Source organism: Phocoena sinus, chromosome 4 (genome assembly GCF_008692025.1).
Source record: "Phocoena sinus isolate mPhoSin1 chromosome 4, mPhoSin1.pri, whole genome shotgun sequence".
Lineage (NCBI taxonomy): Eukaryota > Metazoa > Chordata > Mammalia > Artiodactyla > Phocoenidae > Phocoena > Phocoena sinus.
Window position 1 is genome coordinate 79,075,266 of NC_045766.1, and position 21,592 is coordinate 79,096,857.

At 45.1% G+C, this 21,592-nt stretch overlaps 1 protein-coding gene across 3 annotated transcripts; it reads left to right on the plus strand.

Moving 5' to 3' along the window:
* The first annotated feature begins 277 nt into the window (after positions 1–277).
* Positions 278–16,967, plus strand: POPDC2 (popeye domain containing 2). 3 transcript variants are annotated; one of them, XM_032630870.1, is made up of 4 exons: positions 278–1,179; positions 5,263–5,371; positions 10,941–11,494; positions 16,414–16,967. In XM_032630870.1, exons 1-3 carry the CDS (start codon positions 689–691, stop codon positions 11,448–11,450), a joined length of 1,110 nt encoding a protein of 369 aa, XP_032486761.1. In that variant the 5' UTR covers positions 278–688; the 3' UTR covers positions 11,451–11,494; positions 16,414–16,967. The 3 variants fall into 3 exon arrangements, with proteins under 3 accessions (XP_032486761.1, XP_032486762.1, XP_032486760.1); XM_032630871.1 differs by having other exon boundaries at positions 10,941–11,352; XM_032630869.1 differs by having other exon boundaries at positions 689–1,179; positions 10,941–11,446; positions 16,414–16,456.
* Positions 16,968–21,592: the final 4,625 nt, after the last annotated feature.

The window sequence follows — 21,592 nt, forward strand, 5'->3', positions numbered from 1 at the left end:
ACACTTTCCCTTTGTCCACCCCCTCACTCACACTCACACACACACACACACACACACACTTGCCTCTTTTGCCCCAGGTCTTATCTTGTCCTCTGGGGAGGTATGTTAAGTGCTCTTCCAGCCTGCCTGTGTGCCTGGCCTGTTTTTTCTCACTGCCAGTACCACTTGGATTCCAATTCCAAACATGGTATCCGTCTGGGGTCACCCTTTCTTCCGGTGCCAAGAGAGATGCATTCCAAATGGTGCACAAATGTGCCTCCCGTGCTGGGCTCTCCTCATTCTGTTTGGGGACAACACAAAGCAGGATGTGGCTTCTTTTTTATCCCTCACTGCTGAAGTTTTCAGCCCCATAGTCCTATCTTTTCCTCAGGACAATTTAGGTTTCCTGCCAAGAGCCAAATGTGAAGACTGTCCTAAGAAACTTGGAGCCGTGGACACTCATCAGAGCTCTGTGGGGAGGGCCAGAGCCTTGCTGAGGAAAAGAGAAAGAAAGGTTTTCAGTTCTCCATGAAGTGTATTATGTTCTGCCATTCATTCCCCAAGCTAATGCAAGCATTCCTCCCAGGAAAGGTGGAGCTGGTGGGGAGAAGCCAATGGTGAGATGACATCTGAGAGGACAGGCTAACCCATTTCCTGAATTTCCCATGTGGGGACAGTCTTAGAGCCCGACAGGCTTTGAGGCCCGAAGATGAGCAACAACGGCAGCGCAGTGGGCCAGCTCCTCTGGAGCAGGCCGCTGTGCGTCGGCTGGAGGCGGGACCAGGAAGGGGCTGTCTACCACCTGGCCACCTGCCTCCTGCTCCTGGGCTTCATGGGGGGCAGCGGGGTGTATGGGTGCTTCTACCTCTTTGGCTTTCTGGGCACGGGCTACCTGTGCTGTGTGCTGTGGGGCTGGTTCGACGCCTGCGGCCTAGACATCGTCCTCTGGAGCGTGCTGCTGGCGACTGCCTGCGTGCTCCAGCTGGCACACCTGGTGTACCGCCTGCGCGAGGACACCCTCCCCGAGGAGTTCGAGCTCCTCTACAAGACGCTGTGCCTGCCCCTGCAGGTACCCCTGCCAGCGTACAAGGAGATTGTTCGCTGCTGCGAGGAGCAAGTCTTCACTCTGGCCACGGAGCAGACCTACGCCGTGGAGGGCGAGACGCCCATCGACCGCCTGTCCCTGCTGCTTTCTGGCCGGTAAGCCGCTGGGTCAATGCCCAGCATTTCTTCCCCATGCCCACGCTTCTCATTTCCCAGTGCCGCCCTTTCCATTTCATGTCCCTTCCACTGAGGAAGGATGTGGCAAGTCAAACAAACCAAAATAGATTTTTCTAAGCATGCGCTTTGCTTCCCCTTTCTTAGTATTTTCCATGAGGAAAGTAGCTCATGAGGCACCTTGGTTGGCAGGAAGGATTGTGTGTGCACTTGTGCTGGGAGGTGTGGGGTGAGTGTTTCTTGAGCCTGGGTGTGAAATGACCACACCACACACACACGCCAGCATGTCATGTCTAAACTGCAGCAATATCTCTGTAAGCTTTGGAAAACTGGACATTTCAGTAAGATTAATTCATTCCTTCCATATGCATTCAACATTTGCTAAGTGCCAAGTATGTACAAGAAACAGTGCCAAAACAGAGGGGGTTTCCTGTAAACCCTGTTCCCTCCAGGGCATCAAAGATCTTGGGGAATATCCCATACAGATTCTATGGTAAAGCCATTCTTTTTTGCGGTACGCAGGCCTCTCACTGTTGAGGCCTCTCCCGTTGCGGAGCACAGGCTCCGGATGCGCAGGCTCAGCAGCCATGGCTCACGGGCCCAGCCGCTTCACGGCATGTGGGGTCTGTGGGATCCTCCCGGACTGGGGCTCGAACCCGTGTCCCCTGCATAGGCAGGCGGACTCTCAACCACTGCGCCACCAGGGAAGCCCTGGTAAAGCCATTCTGTATATACCCAGGTATGGAGCAGGAATACCTCTTGTCCACTTTTCCACTTCCAATTGTTCTATTGAGATTCTTAGAGACGAAGAAGTAAAGTGCTATAAACCTGCGGGCCAGACAGTGAGGGAGGAGTAGTGATGCCCACGTGTGTCTCTTTGAGTATATGGTGGAGACAACTGGTTGACACCTTTTAAGGAGGCTGACAGTCAGACCTTAGCAGAAATGGGCTTTGTCAGGATTACTGTATGCCTGGTCAGGCTGAATGCGAGCATTGGCCATTGACTGATCTCTTCTGAACAAATATACCGTGGAGCTCTGTGCTGCACAGTTGGTAGGAAATTGTGAATTCTTTGAAATATTGCCCTAGTGGGACTTGTATGTGGAGCTAAGCATCTGACAGTAAGCATCTTAACCTGGTATGTACTTGGGCTGGCTCTGTGGAAAGCAAGTAGAGTATTTCAAAAGTTTTGTCCTTAATTTCCTCTTTCCTGCTTTCTTGAGACCAGGAGAATGTGGTAGAAAGACAAGAAAGTAATCAGAAGGGTCTGATTCCAAAAAAATAAGAAAGAAACCAGATAAGACCACCAGCCATAGTGGGGAAAAAAGGAGTTTGACATTGATGATGATGGTACTACAACAACTACTGCTACTAGTAATAATATGCATTTATGTATTAATGTATAGAATCAAAGTGTGATGTACACATGTTTTTATTTTGTTTGGAGTCTGAGGTCCTGGGTTGAATGAGCTATGAGGTTTTGTGATGTTTCATTTCATTTATGGGTGAACTGAAGTGTAAATAAACCATACATCAGGATTATTGTATGGCTCAGGTATCTTTTATATAATGGATTTACCATGAACTTGTAGAAGACCACGTCCCTGTGAAGAGTAGAGGGGGCCTTGCCCTCTTTATGTGGCTTTTCCTATTATACTTAGCATCCAAAACCTGAGTCACAAATTAGACAATTTTGATATTTTTCTTGCCTTATAAGGTTTGGAGTAAGAGTTTTGTTTTGAGATCTTTCAATGTCATCCTGTCTCAACTTTGCTAAGTTGGAGCTGGGGAAAGGGGCTTCTAGTCTATATGACCAGGCTCCAGCTTTAAAGGAGAATCATCGTACCTTTGGCTGGTGAGGTACCAAACACCTCAAAGCAGCAGACAAGAACTCCATGCCAGGAAATGGAGGCTTCTTGTGGAGACCTCCCCAGTTCACGTGCACACTCTCATCTGGAGCGCTTTGCTGAAATCTCAAACATCCTTTTCGTTTTATTTTCATAAGGCGATCAATCCCTTTCAAGACTCCGAAAGGCAAAGTGACTTCCTCAAAGTTCATCACCCTGTTAAGCTGTGCTTACTGTTGGAGATTTTCTCTCATATACAATCCCAAGCATGAACTCCTGAAGAGGCAACTAACTGTCTAAGCTCTTCTTGGAGGATGAAATTACCTGATGTCCAGGAGATCGAGAAGGAAGAGGAGACTCAAACTACAAAGGATACAATATACAATGTGAATGGTTTCAGGGAGTCATGCAGGCTCATTAGATGTTACTCACACTGTAAAATCTTGTCCCTCCTCAGTGGCTTGCTTGGGTGTCCAGATTCCTTGCCTGGGGAGAGGACAGGAGGATCTGATGTGTGTGGCGGCAGCCTCATTTCTTTCCTGTTGTCTTTCTTCCTTTGTTAGAGAAGCTTTTCTTTGAGGTTTTGGTCCCATTTATGGTGACACAGTGAGTTCATTTGTTTGATCGTTCCTTCCTTCTTCCTTCTTCCCTCCCCCCTTCCAAAAATATTTATGAAGAGGGCTAGGGACTAGGGATCTTGTGTTAAAAAATGAAAAATAGGGCTTCCCTGGTGGCGCAGTGGTTGAGAGTCCGCCTGCCAATGCAGGGGACACGGGTTCATGCCCCGGTCCGGGAAGATCCCACATGCCGCGGAGCGGCTGGGCCCGGGAGCCATGGCCGCTGAGCCTGCGCGTCTGGAGCCTGTGCTCCGCAACGGGAGAGGCCACGACAGTGAGAGGCCCGCGTACCACAAAAAAAAAAAAAGAAAAAAGAAAAGAAAAATATTTTCCTTGTACTCAGGAAGCTTACAGTGTATGAAGAGAGGCACTAATTCATGTTTGACATAGTGGTGAATAACAGACATAGTATTTCCAAGGAGAAAGGCAAAGTGCAATGAGAGCATTTAAGCAGTGGACCTAACTTTCCTGGGGCAGCCAGACAAGATTTCCTGGAGGAAGGAATGTTTAAGCTGAGGCCTGAGGAGAAGGTGGGGATTGGGAGGAGAGGCAGCTGGAGGGGACAGAATATGTGAAGACTGTGAGGTAGGAGAACGCGGCACATCATCTTTCCTTGTACCCTTTCATTACTCAGGGAAGTTCTGGTGGCTATCTACACATATTGATAGGTCTTGTAGGAGCAGGTGCGTTTCTGCCATCAGAGAGTGTAGGTTGACACCACATCTTGGGCTTGGTTTGAGACCTACGTCCCCTTCTGTCTTCCATCTTTAGGTTGTCAGATAATACGCAATAATTTATTAATTGATGGTGGTCTTTGGTAATTTGCACACATACATATATATCTAGGCATTCACTAGGAGCAAGGTGTGGAGTGCTAATATCCCCTTGGCCAAAACGTAATCACATGGCTCTACCTCATGGCAAGGGGGGTAGGGAAATGTAGTTTAGCCGGGCAGCCATGAACCCAGCTAAAATTCCAAATATGGAGGAAGGGAAAAAGCAGATATTGGAAAACAATTCCACACTGGATTTCTCAGATCTCCATCCCCATTCTGATCCGCTTCTCGATATCCTATTCATCCTTCAAAACTCAGCTCAAATATCATCTTTGAGAAGTCTGCCACTTGGAGAGAACTAAGATCTCTCCGTCATCTAGTCTCCTGTCCCACAGCAGCACACGCTGACTTACAGCCAGTTATTTATGTACCTGTGACTTCCACTAAATTGTGACGTCTTTAAAGGCAAGGATCAGATCATCTCCATATTCCCAGATTTCCAGGAACACAGAAGGTGCTCCATACATAACTGTTTAGCCAATAAAGCTCCAGAAAAAGTGGAACAGTAGCTCCTTTCAAATGGACAGGAAGTACCTTAGAGATCTTTTTGATCTGCCCCCTCTGCCTGATAGAGGAACCTTCTTTCCCAGTATAACTCACTCTAGAGGAGAGGTTGAGGCTGAGACTCTGAGTTTTCGGGGAAAAGAGGAAAAAGTCCATACTGGACCCTAATAATTTTCCACTTTTTAACATGTAACTTAGACTTCGGAGAGGATTCGGGTAGCCACTTCCCTTTTCCCACAGTCTCTTCTCTCCCTTTGCCAGGGTTCGTGTGAGCCAGGACGGGCAGTTTCTGCACTACATCTTTCCTTACCAGTTCATGGACTCTCCCGAGTGGGAATCGCTGCATCCCTCTGCGGAGGGGGTCTTCCAGGTAATAGGGAGCCCCATGGCAGCACCGCCCCAGACCATCCCACTGTAACCCAGCAATATCCCTGCCTCCATCTTTCCCCTCTTACATCTGTCATTTGAACCACTGCCAATATGATGCTCGGGGTGGGAGCACTCTCTTCCTGTGGGAAAAGTCCCTGGCAGAGGAAGGGTGGGGTAGGGAGGTGCAGACCCCTGAAAGGGGGGCTACGTCACTCCTATGCCTAAAACTCTTCCAGAAGACCCCAGTGACCACAAGATAAAAGCCCACACTCCTTAGGGAGTAACTTAAGACCTTTAGTGACATCCAGTCACATCTCCAGCCCCTTCCTTCCTCACAGTTCCTGCTCATACCAGCCCTACTGAACTACTAGTTCTTCCCTAAACACACCACATTGTTTTGCAATGGCCATGCCTTGGCTCCTACTGTCGCTTCTATCTGAAATGCACTTTCCTCATCCAGAGGAGGCTATGGCATCTCACTTCCTCTGAGGCCTGCCCAGGCTGACCTCACCAGCTTCCCCCCCCCCGCCCCCCACACACACCGCCTACATGCCTCTTCTATTCCTTTTACCATGCTGACTGCGCACATGTCTCTACGATTTGGTTTCCCTTCTGTCTTTCGCATAGTAAACTCCCTGAGGTAGAAATCTGGGCTCTCCTCTCCATCTTCAGGCTCCAAAGGGTAATACCTTGTGCACAGCAGTAGGTGTTCAGTAAAGGTTCGCTGAACTGGCTCGGCAGTGGGCAGTTGGTGTCTCAGAGGGCTCCAGAGGACATCATATACACACTCCAAGCTCAGGGCCTGGGTGCTAGAGCCCTCCTCTCTTCTCTGCCAATCCTTCAGATTTCAGTTACCTTCTCTGTAGTTCTCACTTACTGAATGGCTAGCACGTGGCAGGCACTACCTATTTTATTGCCTTATTGATTCTCACAACTGTCCTCTGGGTGGAATGTTGTTATTAACATGTTTAACAGATAAGGGAACTAAGGCTTAGAAACCTCAAGTAATTTGCCTAAGGTCTTCATCTAGAAAGTGGCAAAGCCAAGTGGCCTGACACCACTATTTCTATTCTTTTTTAAAATGGGAGGTTTACCAGGAGAGTGGAGTTTACCCATACCCACCATTATAGGTACTCCTCTGTCCAGATAGTTTGCCAGTACTGGGTTCCCTGTGTCTCCTACCAGTTCTATCAGGGAGTCCCTCAGGCGAGCATTTGAGCCAACCCCAGAATAGACACATGCCAGGCAGTGCCACCTGGCTGGGCCTGCTTCCGCCCCACCCCGACTCTTGGCTCTGTGAGGACAGAGCCTGAGAGGTAATCCTGATCCCACTGCCTAGACCACCAGTCACAGATCCCCTCTGAACGTGCTTCATCCACCACACACTCACGTCCTCTCCAAGCCGCCCAGCAGTCTCCTTTGAGAACCCTCCCAGGACCATAAGAACCCTCAGGAGGCCTGAGTCCGGTCCTGAGCCAGCCAGGCCAGGCTCTGTTTCTGACACTGAAACTGAGAAACAGGTGGTGGATAAGCCGGGTGTCCTCCCCTAAGTTATGCTTGAAAGGAAGGGCTGTGACCCCAGATGGCCTCTCAGTCATCTGAGAGGGATGTAGGGACTGTTATATTTCTCCCATTTGTATTTTTAGCATGCATCCCCATTGGGAGCAATGAGATCCACATATTTGCTCTTGGCTCTGTGAAGTCCCATTTCCTCTTTGCAAATGTCAAGTGTTGTCTCGGGTTGTAGTTCATCTTGTCCTTGCCTTTGCAATTGCATAGTCTTTGTTGACTAATAGGGAACCCACAGTGACTGAATCATAATTCTTACTGAGTTTACCACAACGGAATCAACATTCCATCACACCTCTCAAGAATTCAATTAAGAATTTGACTGTTAAGCACTGTGACCCTTTCATTAGTCACCAAGAACATAGCATGGGAGGGATCACACAAAAATCAGCATTATTTCTCCCACTTGCATCATGTTTTACTGGACCCAAGGTCTCTTTACGTACGTCAGCTTATTTAATCCATTCAACCAGCTTCGAAGGTGAGGATTAAAGAAAGAGCTGGTCAAAACGTTATTACAGACATGTGCATGTGTATGTGGGAATCAGTCAAACCACTGGTTTCCTGAAGACCTTTAGGAAGGATTTTACATAGGACATGAGAAAATGACATCAGGTTGTTTTGCAACATACAAGATTGGTAGTCTTCACCTGATTTCATTCATTCACTTCAGTAGTATTTATTGAGCAGTTATTGTAACCTGGGCACTATCTTTGTTTTTTCTTTTTGGCCATGCCATGTGGCATGTGGGATCTTAGTTCCCCAACCAGGGATTGAACCTGTGCCCTCTGCAGTGGAAGCGCAGAGTCCTAACCACTGGACCGCCAGGGGATTCTCATCTGGGCACTATTAAAGGTGCTCGGAATATATCAGTCAACAGAACAGATGAAGGTCCCTACCTTCATGCAGTTTACATTCTAGTAGGGGAGACAAAAAATAAGCCATAGACATAATGAATAAGTAAATTATGTAATATGTTAAAAGATAATAACTTCTAGTAAAAAAAAAAATAGAGTAGTGTAATTAAGGGAGAGATATAGTTGACCCTTGAACAACACAGGAAGTAGCGGCGCCAACCCTTCACGCAGTAGAAAATCCACGTATAATTTATAGTCCAACTGCCAAATATATGTTCCCCCATATCTGGGGTTCCACATCCTCAGATTCAACCAACTGGCCGATTGTGTAGTACTTCAGTATTTACTATTAAACAAAAAAATCCCCATTTAAATTGACACACACAGTTCAAACCCGTGTTGCTCAAGGGTCAACTGTAGTTGCAATTTTAAATGGGGTGTTCATGGAAGTCTTTGTTGAATGGGCGACATTTGAGCAAAGACCTGAAGTGATTGGTAGTGTGAGCTCTGAGAATATCAGGGGGAACAGCATATTAGACAGAGGGAAGAGCCAGTGCAAAAGCTGGGTGGTGGGAAGGACTAGCATGTTTGAGGTTCAGAAAGGAGGCCAATGTGGCTGGAACAGAGAGAGGGAGGGGAGAGAATAGTAGGAGAGGAAGTCAGAGAGGTGATATGGAGCCACATTGTCTAGGGCCAGAGCGTATATTTTCTAGAAAGAGCCAAAAGGATTTCCTAACGCATTGGATGTAGTGCATGAGAGAAAGAGGATTAAGAAAACCTCTAAGACTTTTGACCTGAGCAACTGGAAGGATGGAGCTGCTATCAACTGAGATAAGGAAGCCTACGATAGTATCTAGTATCGTCTTTGTGAGAAGAGAGGAAGTCCAGTTTGGGGAGTGCTAGATTTGTGTGGACATTTAAATGGAGACACTGCATAGGCAGTTGCATATTTGAGTCTGAAATTAAGGAACAAGGTCTGAACTTGAGACATAAGTCCGGAAGTCGTAGCACACAGATGATATTTAAAGCCATTGGATCAGACAAGATCACCAAGTGAGTGCGTGTAGACAGAAAGGGGGTTCAAGAATCCATTAACTCTGGGAAACTCTAGTGTTTAGAATTTGGAGGGAAAAAGAGGAAGCAGAAAAGGAAGCTGAAAGGGACCAATCAAGAGATTATACCAGGAGAGTATGGCATCCTGGGAACCAAGTAAAGAGTATCAAAGAGGAGAGACTGAATGCTATGAAAACTGATTGTCAGACTCAGCAATGTAGAGGTCATTGGTGACCTTGCCAGGAACAGTTTGTGGGCCACTGGGGCAAAGCCTTGCGGGCTGAAGAGAGAGTGCAAGAGGAATTGGTAACAGCAAATATAGACAACTTTTTCATGGAGCTTTGCTGAAAAGGAGAGCAAATCAGTGGAGTGTTAGATAGCCAAGGAAGTGAAGTGAAGTGAAGAAAAAGGATTTTAATTTTAAAATTTTGATTCATTTTAAGATGAAAGAAGTAACAGCATGTTCACAAGAATGCCCACGGTCTTTGTGTTCAGCTTTGAGGACGCAGTTTGTGTCCAGATTAGCTCTTACGCACACCCACTTCATGTGCAGCACACTTATTTCTTGTTTGGGAATTGTTACTAAGTACATCAAAAGTACAGGTTATGGCAGATGTGACAATTACTTGCTGAACCAAATTAGTAATGGATGGATTGTGAGTAATAATTCTTTCCCATGAGGCAACAAACCCGGAGAGATTAAGCAATTCATCTGATGTCACACAGCTAGTAAAGCAGTAAAGCCAGAACTTGAAACTTGTTTCTGGTCTTGATGAGTTAATTTAGAGCCCTGACTTCAGTGCTGATGATTGAGGGGAGGGGAGGGGGAGTTCTGGAGGCAAAGAAATAAAAGGATTATATACGATCTCTAACAAAGAATGTTTGGAAAGCCAACCCTACCTTTAATGAGACGACCCACATAAAGGATTTAACACAATGCCAACATGTGGTCGCCTCTCAGTAAATGTCAGCTGCCGTCCTCCCTCATTTCCACTGTCTCGATTCACAAATCTTCATCTTGAGCTCTGCCAACCTGCTCACGTTTAAAGTATTATGGCCAGAGTATAAAGAATCGTGTGATTCCACACCCTTTTCCTTTACTATCCTAAACATGTTTTCATTTGAAACCTAGCTTTACCATCATTGTTTTAACAAGGTTTATCAAGGACCTACTCTGTGCTGGGCACACATTATTGACCCTGCAAGTGTAACTTAGCTTTGTATCACGGGCACATAGCGAGTGCCCAGAAATTTCTAGATGTCTAAATAAATGGAGAGTGGGGTGTCCTTCTACTTTGTGCTCTTAAGAGTTCCTCTTGGGACTTCCCTGGAGGTCCAGTGGTTAAGACTCTGTGCTCCCAATGCAGGGGGCACGGGTTTGATCCCTGGTCAGGGAACTAAGATCCCACATGCCGCAAGGTGGTGGCCCCCCAACCCCAAAAAAAGAGTTCCTCTTCCTCTGTGCCCTTTTTCTGACTTCAGTCATCAGATCCATTTGGTTACTTGTAGGGCCCAAGGCAAGGGCAGCTCATGGGCCTGAATTCCAAGCCAGCATTCTGTCCAATGGATGCAGCCTGGCTCTTCTCTCACTGAAATTCTTTCCAGCTCTTTTTTGTGTCCCCACTCCAATATATTATTTCTTTTTATCCTTAAAAAAAAACTGTCATCAGCATCCTGAACTTTCTTCTGAGCACTAGGAGGCCCTTTTTCTCTCCTGTAATTACAGCAGGCTCAGAACCTTCTGTAGCCATTAGTGAGATCAGCCATGGGACACAGAGTAGGAGAGCTAGGAGACCGGAGATGGACACTGAGGCTCTAGGAGGTGAAAGCCCAGCAAGTGAAGGGCTGATCTCAGGGCTCCTGACAAGAGCACCCTCCACACACACACAACCACCCCCCACCCCTGTTGTGTCAGTGCACGCAGTAAACGTCGGTCATAGGACCTCTTCCACGCAAGGCCATGGAGAGCTACTTCCACAGCTTCTTCAGAAAAGTGCAGCAGTTTGCCAAGTAAACGCTATATTTCTCTGTGCTAAGCATGGACACATTTTCTAGTTTCAACCTTTACTCTCTGCTCCTGACCCCTCTCAGGTCACTCTGACAGCCGAGACTGAATGTAGCTACATTTCCTGGCCCCGGAAAAGTCTCCACCTCCTTCTGGCCAAAGAGCGATACATCTCTCGCCTCTTCTCAGCCCTGCTGGGCTATGACATCTCGGAGAAGCTCTACGCTCTCAATGACAAGCTCTTTGCTAAGTTCAGGCTGCGCTTCGACATCCGTCTTCCCAGCCTCTACCATGTCCTAGGTCCTGCTGCCCCAGATGCAGGACCAGAGTCTCAGAAGGATGACAAGGACGTCCGTGAGCCTGCCGCACCCCCCTCTCCTCAGGCCCTGCCCACATCTGTCCAGCAAACACCCCCTAGCTCCCCACCTCCAGCGTCTACCAACCCTCCTGCACCTCCTCCCTGGGTCAGGATGTCCAGGCCCGACAGCAGCGTCCTGGGTGAGGACTCTACCAGTCTGGTGCTGGAGGATTTTGAGGAGGTGTCAGGATCAGAATCGTTCATGGATTATCAGAGTGATGGGGAGTACATGAGGTGAGGGGAGAACTAACATGGGCACAGCTGCCGGGCTCAGGATCCTGTGTAAGTACTCAGAAGGCAGCTGTCACTTTCTTGCCAACAGCTGGCCTTAACTGGGTTTGTAAGGGCAAAAAATCGTTTCATGGAGCCTGTCCTCCCGAGGATTCCCAGAAAGTGGCATTAACCCAACCTTGCAGATAGCAACTCACTCCTGGTGCATGCAAAGCATGAGAGGTTTTTTTTAATATTTTTTTAAAACTCATCCCTTATTAAGTGTGATTGCATTTTTGAAAGTGGGCTGGCTTGGTCAACATTTTGAGCAAGCAGATAGGTTGCTAATTTTTTTTTGCAAGGTTGTGCTAATAACTAAGGCCACAGCTAAGACTAAAGGGGATTTTATTTGTGGCATGCATTTTAAAGGATTTTTTAAAAAGCTGACATGGTTCTAATTTCTAATGCTTCTTCTTGGCATATAGTCAGCTCTGGAAAGCAGTCATTATTTAGCCTGGATTGGACAGGTACCTCTGCTAACATCGAGTATTTCGAAGAGGCTTGTGATTAGAGGCTAATGACTCTGGGAGGAAAATGTCCCCACCTTGCTCTCCTCTGGGCCAGTGGAAAGTGTGTTATTTGCTCAGACACAGGACTGGACATTGCTGTGACTGAATATTACTATGATAGGGTGACTTTCCCAGAAAACCACCCCTGCGGGAGGTAGAGTGGGCGTAATCTGGGTGGGACTAATGTGCAGGATTTCCCTCACACCTTAGGAGAGTGTACAAGAAAGTGTGTGCTGAGCCGTAACTGTTCCCCCTGGCTGCTCTCACAATGCTGTGTGACTTATCCCTCTAGGACTCCAGCCAACCATGGTGCAGGCCTGGCTTTTCCTGAGGAAAATCCCACTGTTTCCAATTTGGAATGCATTTCCAAGGTGGGGGAGGGTTAGCTAAGAGATTAATCATTCTTTAGGAAACACTGACTATTTTCCCAAGAAACTAGTTCAGTGAGGAAGGCATTTAGGGTACTTGAGGTAAGTAAGTGAATGTTTGTATATTTGGAAAAGCAAGTCATATAAATGATGAAAGAGGCAGAGAGGCAAATGATAAAAGGTTAGCCATTTGGTTTCATAGGTGTGGAATTGATAATCTATGGAAGCAGAGTCCTTACAACCAGCGTCTAGCACCCAAGATCACTTTCTTGACCTCCTCCATTTGTGTTGTCCTCTCCTGTTGCCTCCTTCCCACTGTGCCCTACTCGCCCACCCCCACCAGTGCATATGGATTCTGTCCTGTGGGTCCCTCTCTTTGTCCAACACACCTACCCACCCACACACACTCTGAACTTACAGCAGCTCCCTGTGTCCTCATGTCCTTCCTGGCTTTCTTCTCTTTTCCTGGCTCTATTTGTTCTCCTCATTCTCCCTTCCTTCTGACTTCTGCTCAGTCCTTGGTTCCCTCAGTTTGCTGCTCTTAAGAAGAAAAAGGCCTGTTTCTTCTTCTCAGTTAATTTCCCCTCTCCATATTTGTCCTCCACGTCTTCCTCATTTTACTGTTGCTGTATTTATCTCTCTGTTGCCTTCTTCCCATTTGCCCCACTTCCTATTTTGCTCTGTCTCTTCTTCTTCCTAAGCCGCCCTGTATCCCCAACTTAGTTTTTAATCCTGACTCTTCCAAGATCAGTACCTCTCCCTCTGCCTATAAAGAAAACCATTCAAGTGAAGGTGTGAAAATTCCCACCTTTGATGGCTACACATCTTACGCATGAGTTAGTTAAGAGGCAGGCGGGGTTGTAAACAAGAAAGAGACCCACACTGGGCGCCTGAAGTCCTGGCTGCTATGTCTGGCTCTGCTACTGATTGAAAACCACACAACCTCACTGAACCTCGCTTTCTTCATGTGAGTGTGTTGGCCCAGCTGGCCCCCAAAGGCCCTCCTGGGTTTATGTGAGAAGGCAAAGGATGTGCTGTTCAGAGGAGGAAAGAGAAGCAGCCAGTCAACAGTATAATGGACACAAGCCCCAGGACATCAGCGTGTCTTCCAGCAAGAACTCACTGCTGTATTTCACTACGATTTCTCTTGTGACTTGGGACTGTCCTCCACCCTGCTGGGTGGTAGGTCCTGCTTGACTAGGAGTTCTCTCCATTCTGTACCTGTGAAGAGTCTATCACCTACCACGTGATGACAGCGCAGGGCGGTCACGACTCCATCTCCCAGGTCCTCCACCCTCAATACTATTGCACAAAAGGCCTCTTTCCAAATTCAGCCTTTTCTGAGGCTCAAGATGAGAAAACTGCTAACATAACTCACTTTCTAAAGTACTAGTATTTGTAGTATAAAGAGAGTAGGTTTTTAAATGTTCTTTGGCTTAAGTAATAGAAAGGAAAAAACACATTGTTTACTTCCACAGAGTTTTCAGAACAACTTGAAAACATGATAAAATCGGCCAAATTTTAGACAGCTTTCAAGTTAGTCTGTGATAATGGGATAATTTAACCCAGAGACCTTTTCCTCGAATTGTGTTTTAGGGTGTTTGGTTTGACTTATTTGCCATCAAACTCCTTTTAGTGTTATTACTGTAATGAATAAGCATAGTCCCTCGTGATTGGTAGCAATTTACTCTTGTTTCCTTTCTAAAGCAGGGCACAATTCACCATCTAGTCCCTGGCTCTTCAATGACCAAAATTGTAAGTTCATTGCTATTCATCCCCACCCAGCACTTACATAAGAGGCACGAAGCTGACTGGATTCTGCATTGTCAGGACACAGCTTCATCACACTGACGCCAGCACTTCTCCCTCACACCAAGCCAATTTAAGACCAACTGAAAATAGTCAGAGGTTCTACTGGAGCTTATTTTTGAAGAGAGCACATTTTTCAGTTTGGTGGTACCCAGAATATCCACAATTGGGTGCTACTTTTTCTAATATGCAAAGCAGTGCTGTTGGATAACGTATTCATGCAGGGTCTTACAGTTAGACCTCAAATTAACCCTGCCTTCACTAGAATCTTTCCAGTTAATTCTATGAACACACTCCACAATGCTCCATTTGATGTCTTACTTAAGGAGATGCTCAATGAATGCATCTCTGAAGTGGTCAGTTAAGTCAGATAATGAGTCCATTATCACAAATTAACTGAAAGCTGTCTGAAATTTGGGCAATTTTGCTTATGTTTTCAAGTTGTTCTGAAGACTTTGTGGTTTGAAAGTAAATACTATATATTGTTTCCTTTCTATTATTTAAATAAAAAAACAAATGAGAAACAGATTACAACATGGAGGCTAATTGTGGTCAAGGAAAGAGGCCAGGACCAGGACATAGTACCAAGGCCACAGAACCAATTCAACAAACATTCACTGAGTATCCACTGTGTATTTCAGGCACTGTGCCAGGTAATCACATTATGAGTAATCATGAGTAACAGCTGGAAGAATGTAAGATGCTTAATCTGCAAGAGGTGGACAAGAGTAATACCTTCGAATTTTGAAAAGAAGAGGAATTACAATTTCCCTTAATTTGGTGAAGTTCTTGAGGACAGAAATGAATTAAGGGCTGAAAGCTATAAGGAGAGGATTTTAGCTCAGTATTAATAATGGATTTGCCTCGAGGAGCAGTGAGTTACTCGTCACTGGAAGAATTCAAATAGGGATCAGAAGAAATCTTCTCAGAGGTTTTTTAAAGGTGATTCAAGCTCTGAGAGAAGGATGCCTTAGGTTATTGCTATTAAGGTGCCTTCTAACTCCGTGATGCTATGATTCTGTGATTCTAAGATGTGACTCTAGTCCTGCCAGTTAACCACCTTCAAGAGAAGTTCCTCATCTGCGAAACAGGGCTAGTAGTCTCATAGATAATTAATACCTACTGATAAGTAGATAGGTAGCCTCTGTCTACCTTACCAGGTTGCTGTGAGGAGTAACTGAGATAAAGTACACAAAGGCAATTTGTAAGCTATAAAGCACTAGTTTAATGTATAAGGTATTTTAAAACTCTGTTCTGTATAGATTTATTTAACAAACTCCTCCCCACGCTGACCCTGCTTCTCTCTTCCACTCCCTATCCCTTCTCCTCTGAGATACACGATTTCCCATCTTAGTTCCTCCAGTCTGGTATTCCAAGGAAGGTAGCAGCTGAAAGGATCCCCTGACAACAAAAGGAACAGCAAAAAGGTGGTGATCCAAAGAAAGCACACACTAGCTCCTTGGCCCCTGAATAACTAAGCTATAGCCAGACCTTCACCTGTTTTATGTGCCATGGAGAGACTGATCACCGTCACACTATATTCAGGCTCCTTCCCTCGGAAGTGGCCGTAAGGTGCTTAGTTAGCTGTCAGTGTTGTTAAATAGCGTGTTTCTCCCAGAACCACTAGAAAGCCTCCTGGGGCAGAAGACTTGCCCTTGAAGGTGGCATGGCAGGAGCTGCCTGGGGCCTCAGGGTCTGGGTCTCTAGATGGTAGCTCTACTCGACCCGCCAAGGCTCCGTGTTCAGGCAGGTAAGTTAGAGGCAGCAGTTCCCTCCCTGCCCTCGGGATCCCAGCAGCCTATAACCAGGGCCCACCCCCAGGTTATTCTTCTACTTCTGTTTTACAGGCCTCATTTACCTATCCCTCTCTTTGTAAAAGTAAAAGACAGGGTTTTATAAAACTCACCAATTTTCTATGCAGATTTTTGAGAACTCATTCCGTAATGTTAGGTAGGATTCTTCATAGGAAGCGTATAGATTCTTCACAGGAAGCAACTGAAGTTGATCTCTTGGTCTCTTCTCCTATAAAATGAGAGGACGGGATTATATAACTTCAAAGCTGACTCACCCTAATATTCTAGAAGGAAATGATTCAAAGATACATCTGCCCCTATTATGTTAGGCATTGGGTACAGTTAAAATATTGGGAACTGGTAGAGGAAAAAAAGACGTGAAAAGAACCCTGTGAAGTTATGCGAGCTATCTGGAGCCACAGTGCTGAAATCCTTCCTTTGTCTTTCCACAGCTTCTAGAACTCCTCTCCAGAGCTACTCTCAAGTTATGTCCAGGGGACGGGCCCCCTTGGCTCCAACTCTGACTCCTGAACTGTAAGGATCAATGGACCATCCTTTTCTCTGGCCACATTAATCCTCACAGGAAGGTCACTCGTGTGCACACCCCTCTTCTCACCCACTGGAAGGCTCTCAGGCAAGGTCGGAGCAGACACAGAAGATGCTACAGTGCTGCAGCCACACCAAGGCCCCCGAGTGACTTTTAGAACTTTGCCTTCACCAGGCTTCCTTCCCAGAGAAGGCACCCGAAAGTGCAAAAGCACAGATTCTATCCTTTACTAACTGCAGAATCTCAGGCAAGTCACATAGCCTCTCTGAGTGTAAAGTGGGGATTATAAAACCCAGTTCACAGGGTTGTGAGGATTCAATGAGTTGATTCAGGTAAAGCACCTAGGACATGGCGTGGCACCTAGTAAGCACTCAATAAATCACTCATTTCCTTTCCTTATGTTGTTTCTTTCAGCGTTCTGAAAATATCAATGAAGTCAGCTATCCAAGAAGTTTTCACTGTTTTTGTCTTGTTTTATTAAAAATTTTTTTTCATTAGGGTTCAACATAGGGAAGTAGAAATTTTAGAACCTAGTTTGCCATTAAGCTTTTAAGTTCAACTTACAAATCTTTCCCTCTATTTATGACCCTAATATTAAACAGTAGTTTTTAGAGGGATTTTTACAAATCTATTTAATTAAATTTCCTTAAACATTTTAAAGTAGACTTACAAGTTTAACATATTCTATTTTATTTTTTTCCCCAAAATACTGCCACATGTATTCTGGTTACCTATTGCTGTGTAACATTCATCCCTAAAGCAGTGAGTTAAAATCATCACGATACTTTGTTTTGCTCACAAAAGTGGGGCTTGGCTGGGCTCAGCTGGGCTGTTTGCACTCAGGGTTTCTTGTGTTGTTGCATTCAGACAGTGACTACAGCCAGAATCACCTCAAAGGCTTCCTCATGCATGTGTCTGGGGCCCAGGCTGGGAAGACTCAAACTAGCTGAGGGCTGAAACAGCTGGGAATCCTTGGGCAACCCTTGCTCTCTCAAGAGTTTGTTCATTTTGTTGCTGTATAGTACTCTGTTGTGTGAATATACCACAATCTACTTATCCATTCCACTACACTATTGATAGGTGTTTGGGTAGTTTCTAGCTTGGGGCAATTACGAATAGTGCTACTATGAACATTCTTGAACTTATCTTTTGGTACACATATGTACACATTTGGGGGGTATATACTGGAATTACTGAGGCATTGGGTATGTATATGTTCAACTATAGTAAATACTGCCAAACACTTTTCATAGGTGATTATACCGATTAATATTCCCACTGTGTATGAGTGTTCCGGTTGCTTCTCATCTTCTCCAATAGTTGGCATTGTCTTTTTTTTTTTTTTCATTTTAGCCATTTGGGTGTATGTAGCAGGATATCATTGTGGTTCTTTTTTTTTTTATTTATTTTTGGCTGCATTGGGTCTTAGTTGCTGCACGCGGGCTTTCTCTAGTTGTGGCTAGCAGGGGCTACTCTTCATTGCAGTGCGCGGGCTTCTCATTGCGGTGGCTTCTCTTGTTGCAGAGCATGGGCTCTAGGTGGGCAGGCTTCAGTAGTTGTGGCATGCAGGCTCAGTAGTTGTGGCTCGAGGGCTCTAGAGCACAGGCTCAGTAGTTGTGGTACATGGGCTTAGTTGCTGTGTGGCATGTGTGATCTTCCCTGACTAGGGCTCGAACCTGTGCCCCCTGCATTGGCCATTGGATTCTTAACCACTGCGCCACCAGGGAAGCCCTGATTTATAGAGTTTAAGAATAGTTTAGGGGCTTCCTGGTGGCGCAGTGGTTGAGGGTCCGCCTGCTGTTGCGGGGGACACGGGATCGTGCCCCGGTCCGGGAGGATCCCGCATGCCGCGGAGTGGCTGGGCCCGTAAGCCATGGCCGCTGAGCCTGCGCGTCTGGAGCTTGTGCTCCGCGGCAGGAGGGGCCACGACAGTGAGGCCCGAGTACCGCAAAAAAAAAGAAAAAAAATAGTTTAGGAGGTAGTAGCATATTGAGTAAGAGCTTGGGCTCTAGGACAAGTCAGTTCTTTTATTCCGATTCAAATGATTTTTCTGCACTAATTGAGTTTATTTTTCTGCTTTATTCTGTTAATGAACTACATCAATAGATATGTGAATGTTAAAACAAACTTGTATCCCTGGAACAATTCCAGTCTTACTATGATGTATTTTCCTCTTTATGTATTTATGAACTTGGTTTGTAAATATTTGTTTAGTAGTTTTGAATCTATGTACCTTGTCATATCATTGTCAGCTTTTAATATCAAGGTTATGTTGACTTTGTGAAAGGAGCTGGGAAGTTTCTCTCTCTCTCTCTCTCTCTTTCCCCCTGTCCTATGAAAGAGATCTTTAAACCAAAAAAGTTTTATAACTCTTCATTCTCATTCCACTCAGTTGCCCAGGCCCCAAACCTTGGAGTCTTTCCATCAGTCTTGTTAGTTCTATCTTCAAAATATATCCCCAATTCAACTCAGCATGTCCATTGCCACCACTAATTTCAAGCCACCATTATTTCATAGCTAGATTAACTTTAATAGATTTATAACTGGCTCCTTATTTCTCCTGTCCCTCCTCCCCATAATCTATTCTACACGAAGTTGTCATTTCAAAATATGTATGATGTCTTCACTCTCTTGCTCAAAATTTCAAATGACTTCTTATTCCACTTAGAATAAAATCCAAATTTCTTACCATGTGATAATAGTCAGAATCAGCTTTTATGACTTAATGGCACACAGATTTATTGCTCTTAAAGTCTACTGAGAATCTGCTGTGACTCATCAGGGCAACTGTCTTCATGTTGCAACTCAATGAATGATTCAACCTACTTTGACCTTCTGGCTTTTTTGCCTTAAGAAAGAGACAGCTTGACGTTCCTGTACTGGCTCTTTGATGCTTTGGCCCAGAAGTGACACGAATCCCTTCTACTAGTCACATGGACCTAGTTAATAATCAGCCCTGTGTTCTGTTGATTACAGGGACTGGTCAATGTGAGAGAGTAAAAGGAATGCTGATGAATGCTCCTCTTTTAGCTACTTAGGACCCACAAGACCCCACCTGTCTGTCTCTCTAGCCATACATCATTCTGCTCTTATTCTCACTCGTCATGTTTCAGCCACACTAGACTTTTGGGTGCTCCTCATACACACCCAGCTCCTATCTATATCAGGGCTTTTGCAGTTTTTCTTTCTCTCTGCAGTGCTTTTCAATCATACCTTCTCCTGGCTGACTTCTTCTGGTCACTCAGTTCTCAGCTCAATGTCACCAATCCAGCTAAGACACCCACCTCACCTCACCATCACCATCTGTCCTCTTGCCCTCTTGCCCTGTCTTCAGAGCCCTATGTTCTCTTTCCTCACCTTTTAGGATTCCAATTATGTGCTTTGTAGAACTTTGCAGTGTGTTCTATATTGCTCTTCTGTTCTTTTCTCATTTTTTTCCCTAAAGTTATAATATGTATTTATTTTCTTTCTTGTTGGAATTCTGTCTCTTCCATGTACATTTCACAATAGAAGCCCTTTGTCAGTCTTGACAAATCCAACAGCTCTCTTGTCAATCTTTGAGGGCTGTTGTAGGGAGTGAATGAAGCAATAAACAACAAAAAAGCTCCTTGTACATTGTAAACTGAGACTCAAAAATGTTACCTGGGGTGCGGGGCCACCCCCCAATCGGGAGGACTGCCCAGGCAGGGCTGTTGTTACACATATGTGGTATATAACAGAGGTTCCTCAGGATGTGAAACGCTCTTAACGTGCGTGTGTTTGTTTTCAAAAGGATCAGACCTTATCACTTTTACGTGGAATCTAAAAATATGGTACAAATGAACTTATTTACAAAACAGAAACAGAGTCACAGATATAGAAAACAAACTTATGGTTACCAGAGGGGAAATAGTGGGGAGGGACAGATTGGTAGTTTGGGATTGACATGTATATACTACAATATTTAAAATAGTTAAGCAACAAGGACCTACTGTATAGCACAGGGAACTCACTCAACATTCTGTAATGGCCTATAAGGGAAACAAATCTAAAAAACAGTGGATATATGTATATGTATAATAACTGATTAACTTTGCTGTACAGCAGAAACTAACACAAAAATTTAAATCAACTATACATCAATAAAAATTTTTTTAAAGTAAAAATTATGGATTGAAATCCTAAAAAAAGAAAGAAAGAAAGAACTTGAGAAGTCATTTAGCCCATTATCCTTCCTCCCAGGCAGGATAGCATTTAAGCTAACTTTGGAAAGTGATATGTATTCCTTTCTTTAAAAAATAAAACTATCAGCAAGGACTGCCACAAAAATAAATAAACAAATAAATACATGACAAATAAACAAACAAATAAATGACATTATATGGATTTGTGAACCTCTTACAAAATCCCATACTAGAGGTCCACACATGTGAAAATAAAATCTTTGGGTTACAACTTCATGTATTCTGCAATAAAGCTTGACATATAGTCAGATTTGCTCTAAGGAGAGGACAATAAATATTCTTTTATCTCATGAAGACTTACTAAATATCCACTGCTGTCAAATACTATTCTGGACACCACATGCTTTGCTGGGTGAATCAATCATGGTCTCTGCCCTGAAGGAGCTCCAGATCTAGAAAAGATACATGAGTTATAGGCACTCTCCCACATCTCCACCAAGGCCTTATTAAGTCAAGCTCCCTGGGCCTGACTCCTCTGAAGATTAACAGGCTTCTTGTGGCTCATAACCACTTTAAGGTGAAGCTGGATCCCTGATACATATACAAATAAGCACTACTCCAGTCCATTGTGTTAAGCCTTACATGAGTAGTTGAAACCACTACAACAGCTACAGAAGTTCAGCAGGTGTCACTTCCCATTTCTGGGATCAGGAGGTGTTCGTGAAGAAGCTGACTTTCAGCTGTGCCTTAAAATACAGAGAAAGGTAGTCAAAGCAGAAAAAAATCCAGGTAAAAGATGCACGTGAGTCTGTGGGCTGGAGGTACAAGTAAGGCATGCTTGCAGAAGAGAAGCAACAGCTCTCAGTGACCAGCTGTGGAATCTGAGCTCCAGTCACAACACAGTGGGACGTGAGCCGGGAA